At 51.8% G+C, this 14,591-nt stretch overlaps 1 protein-coding gene across 1 annotated transcript in view; it reads left to right on the forward strand.

Annotated features, from left to right (window-relative positions):
* Window positions 1–8,231: 8,231 nt before the first annotated feature.
* The window catches only part of MMP24 (matrix metallopeptidase 24), a 40,389-nt gene continuing 34,029 nt past the window's right edge, over window positions 8,232–14,591 (forward strand). Inside the window, exons 1-2 of the mRNA XM_005496221.4 lie at window positions 8,232–8,424; window positions 10,795–10,943. Of these exons, the coding sequence (XP_005496278.1) occupies window positions 8,326–8,424; window positions 10,795–10,943 (248 nt within the window). The 5' untranslated portion in view covers window positions 8,232–8,325. The remainder of the gene's footprint in view (window positions 8,425–10,794; window positions 10,944–14,591) is intronic.

A 14,591-nucleotide genomic window follows, 5' to 3' on the forward strand; every position in this document is an offset into this window, starting at 1 on the left:
GAATTCCTGGTGTTCAATCTCATCTTCAGATTTGTGAATATCTGGATCTGGAATGAAGGAGAGAGCCCCAAGTTTGCTATTAATAGAAGGGTGTTTGGCCTTGGCCATGGGAGAGCAGCCAGTGGGGAGAGAGGAGAGGAAAGGCAAGTGCTGATCCCCAGCAGGACGTGTGCCTGCAAGGGGAGAACTCGTCCTGAGTGGCAGCAGAGAATGACAGACTGATGTGGCCATTGCTGCTGCCAGAGAGGGCAGTGGGGCTCTGGGGGATGGAGCCATGGAAACTCTACACAGGAGAGGTGGGAAACCACTGCTGTCAGCCCAAGGGCAGGGAATGAAAGGCTGGGGCTGTTTGCTCTTCCCTTCCTCCCTGATGGAGAGCACATCCTCGTGGCACTGCCTGAATCCTGCTTAGTGTGCATTTGCAATCCTGGCTGCAGTTCTGGCAGCTCCTGCCCAAAGGAGCACTGGAGTGGAGCTGCAGGAGGCCAGGGAAGGGCAGAAGGGAAGCTGGGACGGGCTGAGTGAGCTGGGAAAGAGGCAGCATCAAGGGGGGCCCAGCAAAGCTCTGCAGCATCCCGAGGGGCAGAGAGAGAGGGGCAGCCTGTGCCTGCCCCTGCAGCAGGAGTCCAGATCTGGTATGAAAAGCAAAGGGAGAGAGGGAATGAGTGACCCTTTTTCTCCCTGTTTTGGCAGCATGAACGGGAATGGCACCAGCAGCAGATGAGAGATCTGGAAAAGAAGAATGCAATGCATGCACTCAACATGCAAAGTCAGCAGGAAAGATTTCAACACTTGGATAGTGAAAAGGAAACCATGCAGGAAGATTTGAAGCATGGTGCTGGTGCTTTGAATGAAGGAGGGAGCACTCTGAGTGCTGCACTGACCAAGTTTAAAATTGCCAAAGGGGCTCTGCAGAAACACTTGGCCTTCCTGAAGGGAAAGACTTCTATCCAGGCAGGCACTGGCATTGACCTTCAGTCCACTCCAGTGTCCCTGAATTATTCCAGAGATGTTTCCCAAGAAGAGGTGGGTCTCTATCCCTGTCAGTGCAGGCCTGCTTGGGTAAAGCAGCCTGGGCAGCAGCAGGCAGCCTTGTCTGTCTGTCTGGCTCCAGCCAGAGGCCACTGACTGCCAGATTGTTTCCTGGCACACCCAGAATGACTGATCCAGCTCTGGAGCTTGATGATCAAATCATCTTCAGGCCAAAAGCTGGGCATGGGGAGCTGCTTCTCCTGTGCCCACAAAAGGGGAGGCAACACATAGGGGTTCGAACTGTGTGCAAAGGAATGGAGTAGATGAGCAGAGTGATGAACTAAACCCAGCTGAGTTTTGTACCGAGAGGGCTGAACAGCAGCTGCACTGCTGGTGCTTTGAGGATGCTTCCAGAAATGGAGAATTCTGAGGGACATCTTCTGTAGTTTTTGAAATATGGGCATTATGTCCTCTCTAAACACCCAGCAGGCTGTTGGAGCACAAGAGAAGCACCTGTTACCTGGCTCAAGGACCAGCCTGGAATCTAAGAAACCACTTGCATCAGCACAGAAGAAGAGAGAGAGGCCTGAATTATACACTGTGCACAGGAGAAGTGGTGAGCAGGTAAATTGGGCTTTGACTGCCTCTGCACAGCCTCAAACTCATCAGGAACAGAAGCCTGTGGTGTCAGGAAAAAAGAGTTAGAGGAGTTTCAAGCACTCGGCATTGCTTCAAGGCTCATTCTTCCCCTGGGCTTGGTTGCCCACATTGTGATCTGATCCCATGTGGAATGCTCTGATGTTTGGGAGAGGGAGAATTTGCTCCCTGACCTTGGGCTGCCTATGTAGGAGCTTGCTATTCAAACGTCTCCAGGCCAAAGCTGGGCATGGGGAGCTGCTTCTCCTGTGCCCACAAAAGGGGAGGCAACACGTAGGGGTTTGGGATTGGTGTGGGAAGGAATGGAGCAGGTGAGCAGAGTGATGAACTAAACCCAGCTGAGTTTTGTACCGAGGGGGCTGAACAGGAGCTGCACTGCTGGTGCTTCGAGGATGCTTCCTGAGATGGAGATTTCTGAGGGACAGCTTCTGTGGTGTTTGAAATGGGGATGATATGGGAATCATCTCCTCTCTAAACACCCAGCAGGCTGTTGGAGCACAAGAGAAGCACCTGTTACCTGGCTCAAGGACCAGCCTGGAATCTAAGAAACCACATGCATCAGCAGAGAAGGAGAAGAGAGAGAGGCCTGAATTATACACTGTGCACAGGAGAAGTGGTGAGCAGGTAAATTGGGCTTTGACTGCCTCTGCACAGCCTCAGGCTCCTCTGGAACTTGGCGCCTTAGGCCTGGCAGTGCTTTGGAGACCTCTGCTTGTCCCCTTGCCTGTCCCTGTCCCTGCTGTGGCCCAGCCCTTTGTTTGTTCTCTCTCTTGTGGCAGCCCATGGCTTTCACAAGGGCACCTTCACTGTGCTGCCTCCCTCCCTGGCCCCGTGTCCCTGCACACACACACTGGCCTCTCTTGCACAGCCTCCAGCGAGAGCTTTTTGCCCCCAGTGTGGTCTGGTGCAGTTCAGGGTCTCCGAGTAGGGCTCTCCCTGCCTTGATGCCCAGAGGTGTTTTGCTCCATGTTTGCTGACAGCTTTCTGTGACCCTCTCTCCTATCCAATGTGCAGGTGGACCCTGAAAGGAGAAGAATCAGAACTTTTAGGAGAGTGTTCCCTCCAGACTACTTTACCTTGCCTGTCCATGACTCTACTGATAGAAATTGGTCGACTTTTGAAATAGAAGAGTCCTCCAGTAGCTCAGGAGAGCAGCAGCCCTCGAGTTGAGGCACAGCCTGTGAAGAAAAGGGTCAGTGGCCTAAATGTGTTCTCTGGAAATCAGAGCTGGGTTCCTTAATCCCATTGGAAGTCTGTAATAGACCTGTGGTGGCTGAGGGATGTAGGTGGGAAGGGTTTGGCAGCCTTGAGCTGGACTTGTTGATGCTCTGAGCTCTGTTGTGTGTGGGAGCCTGTTCCTTTCCCCTTGCCCAAGGGCAGAGTATTGGTGAGGGCTGGAGCTGGAGGCTGTGTGTGCCCCGAGAGCCGGTACCGTGGGGCTGCAGGTGCTCCTGCCAGCGTGGGCTTGTCTGAGCGGGGCCTTGTGCCTCTTTCAGGTGTCCCTGCTGCAGTCACAGCTGGCCCAAGAGCGACAGCACCACCTGGAGAGCTGTGCAGGGAGCAGGCAGGAGACACAAGCTGCAGAAGGGACCTCCTTGCTTCCTGAACGTCTCAGAGAGGAGCCAGGCGGCAGCTGGATATAGATTTAGACTTAGTCAGTAGTTTATGTTTAAAGGATAGTATAGGTGTAATTGAACCTTTATACAACTCTGTTCCATAGGATTAAGGATATATTTATAGAAAAATAAAGAGTTTATTTTGATCACTAATAAACTAATAGATCTATATCAGGGTTATTTACTACCCAGTGCAGAACGATAAATTCCATTATAGTGCATTATATCTGAAGGAACATTGAAGCAATTCCAGTCCAGCCAGCAAAACCAAGTCTTAATTAAAGATTAATGCTACTCACCCAAACCAATGACCACGAGCAAACATTTCTCTCAGGCTCAAGGCGTGACCTTGAGGAACATCCTCGCTCCAGGGAGGAATCTGCAGGAGAGGGACATGTGCCATGAAGCACTTTGGTGAAGGCAGGAGCAATGTGCCACGTGTGGAGCTTTTTCATTTGTCCTTAGGAAGCTGCAGCCTGTTTGTTCTCAGAGTGACAGAGTCTCAGGCTGGGGGAGGCTGGAGGCACCTCTGGAGGTCACCTTGCCCAGCCCCTGCTCCATCAGGGCCAGCCAGAGCCGGCTGCCCAGGATGTGTCCAGGTGGCTTTTGAGTCTCTGCAGGGATGGAGACTCCCCCAGCTCCCCGGGCACCTGCGGCAGTGCTCGGCCACCCTCCCAGTGCAGCAGTGTCTCCTGAGCTCGGAGGGCCCCTCCTCTGGGTCACTTTGTGCCCGAGGCCCCCGGGCTGTCCCTGGCCCTGTCCCCTCTGCAGCCTCCCCCTGGCTTTTCATGCCCAGGGATGAGATGCCCTGAGCCTGCTCTGCTCCAGGCTGGGCAGTGCCAGCTCTCTCAGCCTCTCCTCATGGCAGAGACGCTGCAGTCCCTCCATCAGCTTCATGGCCCTGTGCTGGACTCTGTCCAGTCTGTCCCTGTGTCCCGTCCTGGGCAGCCCAGCTCTGGGCCCAGCACTCCAGGGCTGCCTCACTGCTGTGGAGCAGAGGGAAAGGATCCCCTCCCTCTGCCAGCTGTGGCACAGCTCCCAGTGCAGCCCAGGACGCTGTTCTGCGTTGCTGCAGGAGCACATTGCTGCCCCATGGGCATCCTGGTGTCCAGCAGAACCCTGCCAAACTTCAGGTTTCCAACTGGGTGGCCCCCAGCAGTCACCGCTGCCTGTGGCTGTTCCTTGCCAAGGACAGGACTCAGCACTTGTCATTGAACTGTCCCCCTTGTTGAACTGTCCCTCTGCATGGCAGCACTTCTCTCTGGCAGATCAGCCACTGCTCCTGGTGTGTGGGAGGGCACAGCCTGGCCCCCTCACCCTGTTCACTAACAAAGGTGTCAGGAAGGACTGGGCTCAGCATTGTCTTTACAGGGTCCACCGCTAGACTCTGTTCCACTGATCACCAGGGTTCCAAGAAGGTAGAGTCTGTACAAGGCATCTTTGCTTGTATGTATAAATTCAGAAAGAATTGGCAGGATTTACAACAGGCATTTCTGCTCAATAGCTGATGTGGGAAAAATGGAATGATCCATGCACCCTCTCACTAGTAGTGGGTAAAGTGGTCCAGGTGGCAGTGGATGTCACCTGCACAGGAACTGTGCCAGACTGGTGTGACATACTGTGGGAAGGAGCACTCTGAGGAAGGTAAAAGCTGAGCTGTAGAGATCATTCCAAGAATCTTCTTCAAGCCATAGAAACCCCTGTTTTGTGAAGATCAGGAACAATTCCTAGACAAGGGCTGAAGCTGCATACATCTGTGAGTTCCTTTACCTCTTAGGTCAATTTCTCCATTAATGATGGCTGATTGTCCTGGTTGAAAAGACAGATGTCTTCCAAGGAAGCTGGGAATCTTCCTGGAATGGAGAGATAGGCCCCTCCCTCCAAATCATTACAACTTGAAAATACTGGGCCTCCAGGCAAAGATATGGGAAGAGAAATATCAGTTCTTCACTAGAATATAAAGATATGTATATGTAAGTGAAGAGGAGAGAACAAGCAGCAGCGCCCCCAAAGCAATGCCAGACTCTTCCCACCCGTTGAGCAGTTCTGCCTTTGCTGTAGTTCTGAGCACACCCGGCAGAGGGCGCTGCGAGCTGAGGCGGGGCAGAGGGGCTGCAGTGACTCTGCCCTGGCTCCAGGGGGGCGCTGTCGGCCCCGGCGGCCTCAGGGGCCATGGCTGCGAGCCCTGAGCCAGCCCCGGGGTTAACGGCGGCCTCGGGGACACAGGGAAGCTGGGGCTCTGCTTTTCCCAGCTTCTCACCTGGCTCTTGCAGTATCCTGGCGATGGCAGCTCTGCTCTGGTTTCAGTCAAGCAGCCCCTGGGGCTCCCTCTCTCCAGAGAGAGAGAGAATAGCTGGGGTAGTCCCATTTCCCATGAAGCACCCACGCAGATGGTGAGAATCTTCCTTGGCGATGGCGAGTGTGTAAAAGTCTCCGTCAACCAGCAAACAGCAAGCAATGGGCTCACCTATGGCTGGCAAGGAGAATTCTGAAGCAGTGCTGGATCAAGCACCAAAAACTGCCCAAAGTGCCCTGCTCCTAGCATGGCCAGCTGGTTCTTCCCTCGGCGAGCCAGTGCCCAACCCTGCCCTCCCTGCCTGGAAGTTTCCAGTGGAATGGGAGAGTCATTGGCCAGTTCTTTTGCATCTCACTTGCCCCACAGGCAATTCATTCCCCACAGGCATCAACTGCTCTCTCCTCGCCACATCCCCCTTTTCACGTAACAAATGAGAGAAAATTCAGCAAAAAATCACCCCAAACACACAGCATTTTTCACCCTGAATTTTCCCATACCAACATGTCACATCAAACTTTGACTTTTAAATTATATACATCCATATATTATCCTTTTATATACATAGATAGATACATACATGCAGAAATGGATAACGGCACAGTGTTTTGTGCAATTCACCCCAAAAACAAGGTCCCCTGGAGATATCCATTGTGTTTATCCATCTTTCTGCATCACCCACCAAGTCCAATCCAGTCCCTGAGCAAAGACAACCCCACACGTGCATTTGTCTTTGCTCGAGGCAGAATTAATCCCAACAGTCTTTCCTAGCACGCCTCTCATGTGCACCACCAGAACTTTGTCTCCACCTGCTGTGCATTGGGCAGGGCCAGCTTGGTTGGTGGAATCTCTGCTATTAACCAACCATGTAGCCTTTGCTGAATGCAGCTCCCACTGCTTGAGGGTCCCATCCCCCCATTGCCTTCAATGTGTTTTTGAAGAGTTCATTGCACTGCTGACCGTTCCTGGCTGCTGGTGCAGGGTCGGGAATGTGATACACCCACTGAATGCAAGGTTCTCCAGCCCAGGTGTTGATAAGGCTGTCCTTGAGATGAGTCCCTTTGTTGGACTCAGTTCTCTCACAGGTGCCATGCCTCCAAAGGAACTGCTTTTCAAGGCCCAGCATGGTGTTCTGGGCAGTGCCATGAGGCACAGGGTAGGTCTCCAACCATCCAGTGCTGGCTTCTGCCATTGAGAGCATGTAGCACTTGCCTTGGCGGGTTTGAGGCAGCCTGATGTAGTCAATCTGCCAGGCCTGGCCATACTTCTGTTGGAACCATGGCCCCCATACCACAGGGGCTTCACCCGCTCAGCTTGCTTGATGGCAGCTCCCGTCTCACAATCATGGATAACCTGGGAGATGCTGCCCATGGTTACATCCAGCCCTGGCTCTTGTGCCCACCTAGAGGTGGCATCTCTGCCCTGATGGCGTGAGGCACCATGGGCCCATCGAGCTGTGAACAACTGTCCCTTGTGTTGCCAATCCAACGGGGCAGGACAGAGTGGTGCCCTGAGGAGCCTCCGCAGGGCACACTGATTTCTTGCTGAGCAGCAACGAGTTTAACTCACACCCCCCGGAAGGTTTAACCAGACCTCTGTAGTTCTAGAATTCTGAAAAAAAAGATCAGTTCAGCTTTGTAGTGCATTTGGGTCACAGTAAGGATTCTCAGAAGCATCTAAAAGCTACATGTCAGCTGGCATAGACTGTGTTGTTGAGAGCATAGGGTTGTCCCTGGAGAGAAATACAATGCAGTTTACAGAGCAGAACTGTAGGAGCTCAGGGAGAGTGGGAGGAAGGAGTTTCTCTGCCCAAAGTCCTGGCAGGGGCTGATGGTCAGAGGGGACAGAGGAACAGACTGCTGCCTGCCTCCATCCTCACAGCCCCTCTGGTTACACAGTATGGCCCAAATGGAATGTGAGCTTGTCATTCCTATTCCAGGAGAGGGCATGAAAAAAAGAAAACTCAGAACAGAACCAAGAGTGATCTTGCTGGGCTGAAGCAGCAGAGGGAAGATCTTCTGGCTGCTGGTACTTTTCAGTGCTTACCTGGCTGAGAAGAGGCTCCAAGGTGCCAAGCTGCTCAGGGGCAGAACTAGCTGCCTGCAGCAAGCAATTCCCTCCCTGCAAGCAGACCGAATAGCGGGGGAACAGGAGAGAGCTATGATTTGGCCTGGCAGGAGGGAAGGGCTCATGTAGCCTGTGAGAGATGGGGCTGGTTGTGTAGGTGTCAGGGGGAGTCCTGCTGATCCTGATGTGCCGGAAGTGTCTTGGGAAATAGGGTGCAATTGGAAGGAGAGAGACTGGTGAATTTCGTGGCTGAGCTTAATCCGCCGCCTGCTACCTCTGGTACATAGCAGTTCATCTGGGAAGGCCTTCCACAAGCTAGAGCTAGTAAATATCTGCACGACACAGCCCTCATTCCCTGAGAAATGTCCCTGCTGACCGCCCGTCCAGTTGTCCCGCTGTCGGCTATCCGCAGCCGGTATCACATTCTCTCCGGAGATGGTCACACCGAGTAACAGCCTTTCTTAAGAAAACTTTGCATATTCCTTGCAACACGCCGGCCGGTCACGGCGACCCGCGGCCGCACTCCCCACGGGGCAGTCCCGGGCCGACCGGCAGAGGAAGCAGCGGACTCCGCACCCCGCCTTCCCTTTCCCTTTCCTCTTTCGCCGTCCCCCTTCCCCCTTCTCCTTCCGGGCAGCCGCGCAGCCGCAGCCGCGGCGCCGGGGCCGGAGCGCTCCGAGCCGCGCTGGTGCCGAGCCGGGCCCGGGCCCCGCGGGGGCCATGGCGCGCTGCCCGCGCCGGGCGCTGGGCGCGGCGGGGCCGCTGCTGCCGCTGCTCTGCGCGCTGCTCCGCGCCGCCGCCGACACCAGCACCGGCCGGGTAGGTCAGCGAGCGGGGCCGGGCGGGGCCGCCGCTGCCACCGGCGTCCCGGGGCCGCGATGTGCGCCGGGTGTCTCGGGGTGGGCCGGAAAGCTGGGCGGGCAGCGGTTCCTCCGCCTCCTCCGCCAGAAGCCTTCCATCATCTCCCACAGGGCCGGGCTGAGCTCGGGTGTGCGGGCACAGCTCCTCCGGCCGCGCCTCGGCAGGTTGGGACCGGCCGGAGAAGCACCTGTACTCCTCCTGTGGGATCATAAGCTTGAGTCTCCGGGAGCAGCTTCTCGGGGTGTCCGGGTGGCCATCGTGTGGTGCCCCGTTCCCGCTGCCGCCTCCGAGTGCGGCCGGGAGCGAAGGGGTATACGCGAGGGCAGCCCCGCTCCGAGCTGTTTTGGTTACTGTGCTCTCGCTGCTCCAGGCGAGCTAATGTTGGTTATAATGGAGTGTCCCAGCATTGTTGTGCTTGTCAGAGGCCAAGGCAGCGATAGCAGATGGTCTTGGAGCAGTTTTGCAGCTTGGCTTTGTCTGAAGCCATTGGTGATGTCTGTGTTTAGTAGCGTTGTATGTGCCCTTGGTGAACTTGGGCATGCCCGGTCCGTGCTCTCGTGTCGCTTCCCTGCCCCACCTGGAGCACTGCCTCCGGCTCTGGGGCTCCTAACACAAGACCATTAAGGAGCTGCTGGTGCAAGGCCAGAGGAGGCCATGGAGATGTTCCGAGAGCTGAAGCTCCACCGCTCTGAGCCAGGCCGGGAGAGCTGAGGATGTTCACCTGGAGACAAAAAGTCTCTGAGGAGACAGTACAGCCCCTTCCAGTGCCCAAAGGGGCTTCAAGAGAGCTGGAGAGGGACTTTGGACAAGGGTCTGGAGTAACAGACACAGGGACTGGCTTCCTACTGCCAGCAGGCAGGGTTAGATGGGATTTTGGGAAGAAACGTGAGGGTGAGGAGGTACAGGGTGCCCAGAGCAGCTGTGGCTGCCCCATCCCTGGAAGTGTCCAAGGCCAGGCTGGATAGGGCTTGGAGCAGCCAACAAGACCATAGTGGCAGATTTCCCTGCCTACAGCAGGGGAGTGGAATGAGATGGGCTTCTAGCCCTTCTATGATTCTTCCTCCTGCTTTGGAAGCAGGGCCCTTCCCTCTCCCTAATGGCTTCTGGCATCTCCTTGTTGCCACAAAGAAACAAGGATTGTTCTCCCACTTTTGCTTCTCCTGACTTGAGCCCCTTTCCTGCTGCTATGTAATGTTAAGGGAGAGCAAGCATCTTCCCTCCCCCTTCCCTGAGCGATCATGCTGTCAGTGGTAGAGCAGATGATTTACCAGTGCTGATGTGGTGAGGACTGTCCTGTGGGTCACATTGATTGGGGAAAAGCTTACAGGATATATGCTGCTCTCATAATAATCCTGGTCTAAAAATTGAATCAACCAGAAGAATGAAGCACTAGGGAGTGTGCATGAAAAGTTATGGAGAAAAGTTCACGAAAACAAGTTTTTATTCTACTACTGCTATTTTTGTTGTTGTTGTTATTGTTACTTAATGTTCTGGTTTCTCCTCATATCAAAGGGAGGGAGGGGACGACAGGAGAGGAAAAAACTCCTGAATAATTGTATGTTTTCGAAAATGCTGTCCTTAGCATTTTGACAAGTTTGATATGCAGTTTTATCTAAGCTGCATTTTAGGTGGAGGCAGGGAAAAGGAACAGAACTCCTTGAGGAGAGTTGGCTACTTTCCTGTTCTGACAGTTGGCTGGTATTAGCTATTAGTTGAGGAAACACCCACCTAATCAGGTTGTTTGATTTTTTGTGTGTGTCTTAGGTTTTTTGGGGATTTTGTTGCTGTTGTTTGTTTGTTTGTTTGTTTTGGTTCATTTGGTTTTTTTTTTTAATTACTCCTGTGTTCGTTTGCAAATGCAAAGGTGAACTTGTGTTTCCAGGGATTTCTCAGGACTGTTAAGCTGTTTTCTTGGAATGATGGTCCAGAGACAGCAGTGTGTAGTGGGCTCTTGGGAGCTTGCTGCTGTGGGGACTGAGGAGTCTCATGGTGGCAAGAGGACAGGGTGCACAGGAAGTCCCTGGAACAACAACAAAGCTTCTTGGGCGTTTCTGGTGCTCCAAAGACTTAAGTCTGCCCCAATTGCTCAGTACAGATGATGCTCATTTTTAAGTGGCGGGTCTGCCTATCCTGTCAGGACAGGTGACATTAAGCTGGGTCTTCAGCCCTTCCTAGGAGTCCTCTGATATTACCAAACCTAACCAAAAAAAAGGAGAGATGACTGAATATTTTGGGCTAGTTTGTCACTTTTTCTTTTGAGGAAATGTTCTGAACTGTTATGTTGAAAAATTACTGTGGCATCTTACCATCTGTTTCTTTCTTTTTCAGGGTTGGTTAAAAACTTATGGCTACTTACTTCCATCTGACAGCCAAATGTCTCCCTTGCAGTCAGGAAAAGCTGTGCAGTCTGCAGTTGCCACTATGCAACAGTTTTATGGAATCCCAGTAACAGGAGTTTTGGACCAGACAACTCTTGAGTAAGATTAATATAGGCTACTTTTGTTTTTCTCTTTCTTAATGCACTGTCATATTGCAGTATGAAATATGTATTTCATACTGACAGTATTTTTTGTGAGTGTGAGGAGAAGCTCTTGTTACTTTGAGCACAGATCCCCATTGCTGGTGCACAATCAAAGCATGAATCCTGTGAGCTTTTTAAAGTGGAAGACATCAAGGATTTAATTTACTTCCATCTCTGTCTGAATTTAGGTTAAAATTCTGGCTCCAGAAATGGCTTCTAATCTGTTTCCTAATTAATGGATTTGTGCATCTCCATAGATGTTATTTGTGAAGATCCATAGTTTGAACTGAAGTGAGTTGTTGTAGTCTGATGATGGTAGTCGAGGCTGCTTAGCTGCCCACAGTTGCCATTTGTTGGACATTAGATGTTCTCTGCTGTATGTTGGCCATGCGTTGTTGTTTGTGATCAGGGTTTTGATAGCTCAGATGCATTGGTGTAAATTGCCAGGGCTGGAGGGACTTTGTTTTTTCATCTTCTCTTCAATGTGGGCTCCAAAGGGTGGTGTGGAATTGGCTCCTTGTCTGGCTGCCGGGTGTTGTGTAGCGGCTGGATCCATCTGCTGTTGGTCTGGGGAGCATCTGCTAACTACAGCAGAATGCAGAGAAGGTCTTACTGAGGCTGTCTGGGGAAAAAGGCATCTCATGGTGAGCAAAAAGAGAAAGTCTAATGGAACTTGCTTGGGCCCTGCCTTGCTACATTAGGAGACCCTTTCAGAGCATGCTCTGCCTGGTTCTCCATCTCTCCTCAGTGGGCATGCTGCCGGCAAAAGGGGTGTGGTAGCCCAAAAGAAAGGGCCATAAAGTAACCAAATTAAAAGTAACCAAAGTAAAGAACAAAGTGGCTTCGTTTTATGCCTTCCAGACTGCAAGAAGAGGGAGAAATCGAAGGAAGAAATTAGTGAGTTGGACAGGAGGGGATCATCCTGGGCTGGGACTACCTCTCCAGTGAATGTAGCATTCCCTCCTTTAGCTCACAGGAAAAGCCCCTTGTTCTCCATTGAGGAACAGAGAGAATCCTGTATGCTTTTCAAATTACTTGAAAACAAAGTGCTTTTTAAAGGTGGGGATTTTCCTCTGAGATCTCTTTGCTATTTATAACATGGTTTGTAGGTGAATGCTGAAGCAGAGCCATCAAGCAATGCTCTGTGTGTGCAGTTGGTGTGTAAAAGCTTGGATTTGGGATGCTGATGATTTGGAAAGGGATAGGGAAAGAAAGGGCTGTGATACTGGGGTACTAGTTTGGAAAGTTAAGAAGCTGCTTCTGCTGCCTTGTGGGTGACAGGGGAAGGGTGCAAACTGCGAGTGGGAGTCCCTGCTTTAATAAGTAAAAGTTTTTCTGAAAGAAAGGAAGGTATTGCCCACATTTTAAGACTTTATATTTATGGGCAGGGCTTGACCGGTGCATGAACACCCAAAGGCTGATGAGTGGAAAACCCAGATGGTTCCCTCTTCTGAAACTCAAGTCTCGAAAGCATGAGACCTCAGCTCCAGCCAAACACTGGTGTGCTTTGGAGGCATGTTGGGTTGCTCTGCCTCCATCTGTCCTGAGTCAGTGGGTCCATATGTTGTATGGCAGGGTGGAATTTGCCTAGAATTTGGATGAAGGGTAAAAGAGGTCCAGATTGCTGCTAGCAGTGATCCCGTTGTTTGAGCTGGAGGGGCATCTGCCTGGGCTGTGTTGGGCTGTCACTTCCTCAGACCTGGCTGTGGAAGCTGAGCAGGAGGAAGAGAGCTGGCAAGGCAGCCTGCCTCCAAGGGCTCTGAATTACTCAAGCATTCACTGAGCCATTGTTTCAGTCTGTGTTAGGAGTTTTGAGATTGCTATTAGGAATTTTTCTGTCACTTCTGTCAGTGTCATAAGTTCTGTCTCTCTAAAATTACTTAAAGAATCAGAGTTATTTACACTTACTATGGAAGCCTAAAGTTTCTTATCTCCTTTCACACATGCCCTCAAATCTGGAGCTTGTTTTTTCCTCCAAGATTGGTAGCCAAGCATGCGGAAGGCACCATGCAGGTGCTGCTGGTGGGAGATGAAAAGAAGCATCACCACATGTGAGCTTTTTAGTACCCAAAAGGAAGTTTGGGTGGGGGTCCATTCAGCAGAAGATAAGTAGTTTCCTGTAAAGAGAGCAGGGACAACACATAAAACTGCTTCCCCAGACCCTGCAACTGATGATGCCTCAGCAAATCTTGTGTCTGCCTGCAGCTGGTGGGCTGAACTGTGGTTTTGTGAGCAGCTGGGCAAGGAAATAATCCTGGAGCATGCTGGGGAGAAGGCACAAGAGTGCTAAATAAAAGTGGTGATTTGTCTCGGTCATGGTTAATCACATGGCCTTAGAAGGAACCAAGAAATGATCTTACTTCTGTTGGAAGCATCTTGTGCTTTGTCTGGAGCCTGTTGTGTAGGTGTGTCACCTTGGGGTGCACCACAGCTGTTTAAAGATACCACTCCCACCAGCTCAAGAGTAGGGGATTGGGAGTGACAGCTCCCTCTCTTTAGGAGAGTCTTGTGAAAGGCTTGCAGCCTGAGCTGGGGAGAGCAGCTGTATCTGGACAAGAACTGGATGTCACTGCTTTTAGAAATTGCTTGTTTCCTGGTGCCAAGCAGCTGGAGGAATGCAGTAGTCTGTGCCTCAAGAGTGCCAAGTATAAATTTTGATGATCCAGTGTTAGTGGTGTTCCCATTTAAAAAATAAAGAGAGGGGAATCAACCATAAGTATCTGAATCTTGCTTCAAGTAATTGTCTTTTGTTGTTTCTGATGTGATGATTTCCCCTGGAAATAGTGGGGTATCCAAACTGCTCAGTAGAGAATGACTATCATAAAGCTCAGCTACAGATGATTAGCAGCAGCAGCTACAGCTTTGTGGATATTTTGCCACAGACCTGCTCTGCTGAGAGGAGGAGAGATGGCTGCATTTGTACCATGTGATGAGAGCAGGGCCCATATGTCTGGGAAGTAAGTTGAAGCAGGGAACTGATCCAGATAAACATTCTCAGCTTGACATTAGCTCAGGCTGACGACAGCTCGGGTGCTGCTGAGCTCCAGCCAGGTAGCTGAGCTCTGTTCCTTGGCTTCACACAGGCAATATCTGAGCCCTGGAACAAACTGTGGGGGAATATGGGGGTTCAGACAGGCCTAAGTTAAATGGGGTATTTATATAGTTTAAATGAGGAGTTAGGGGCCATGGGCAGCATGAGTGTCAGTAGCTCTACCTTGGAAGCTTTGACTCAAGAAGTCCTTGAAGGCCCAGGGGTTGGTATTGCAGCTTCCTCTGGAACAGCCCCCCGCTCCTGTGCTTGTACCTGGAGCTGGCAGACAGGCAGGGAATTTGGCTGTTGGAGGGCATTCACTTTCTGTGGGATCTCTGTGCAGTTCTGGCTTTGATAACAATGGGCTGAGCTGTGTGGGGGTGAATTCATGTGGCCAGCTGGGCACAGGGCAAGTGTTGGGAGCTTGGCAAGGTGTTCTTACAGGACACAGACGCTGAGGTGTGAGGTCCTGCTGGTGTGTCAGCACTGCCTTGGACAGCCCCAGCGACTTCTCTACACATGCAGGCTGGTTTGGTAGTACTGCTGTGTTAATTCTTTATCTTCTAGATGATA

The sequence above is a fragment of the Zonotrichia albicollis genome, chromosome 17, assembly GCF_047830755.1.
Source record: "Zonotrichia albicollis isolate bZonAlb1 chromosome 17, bZonAlb1.hap1, whole genome shotgun sequence".
NCBI classification, from domain to species: domain Eukaryota; kingdom Metazoa; phylum Chordata; class Aves; order Passeriformes; family Passerellidae; genus Zonotrichia; species Zonotrichia albicollis.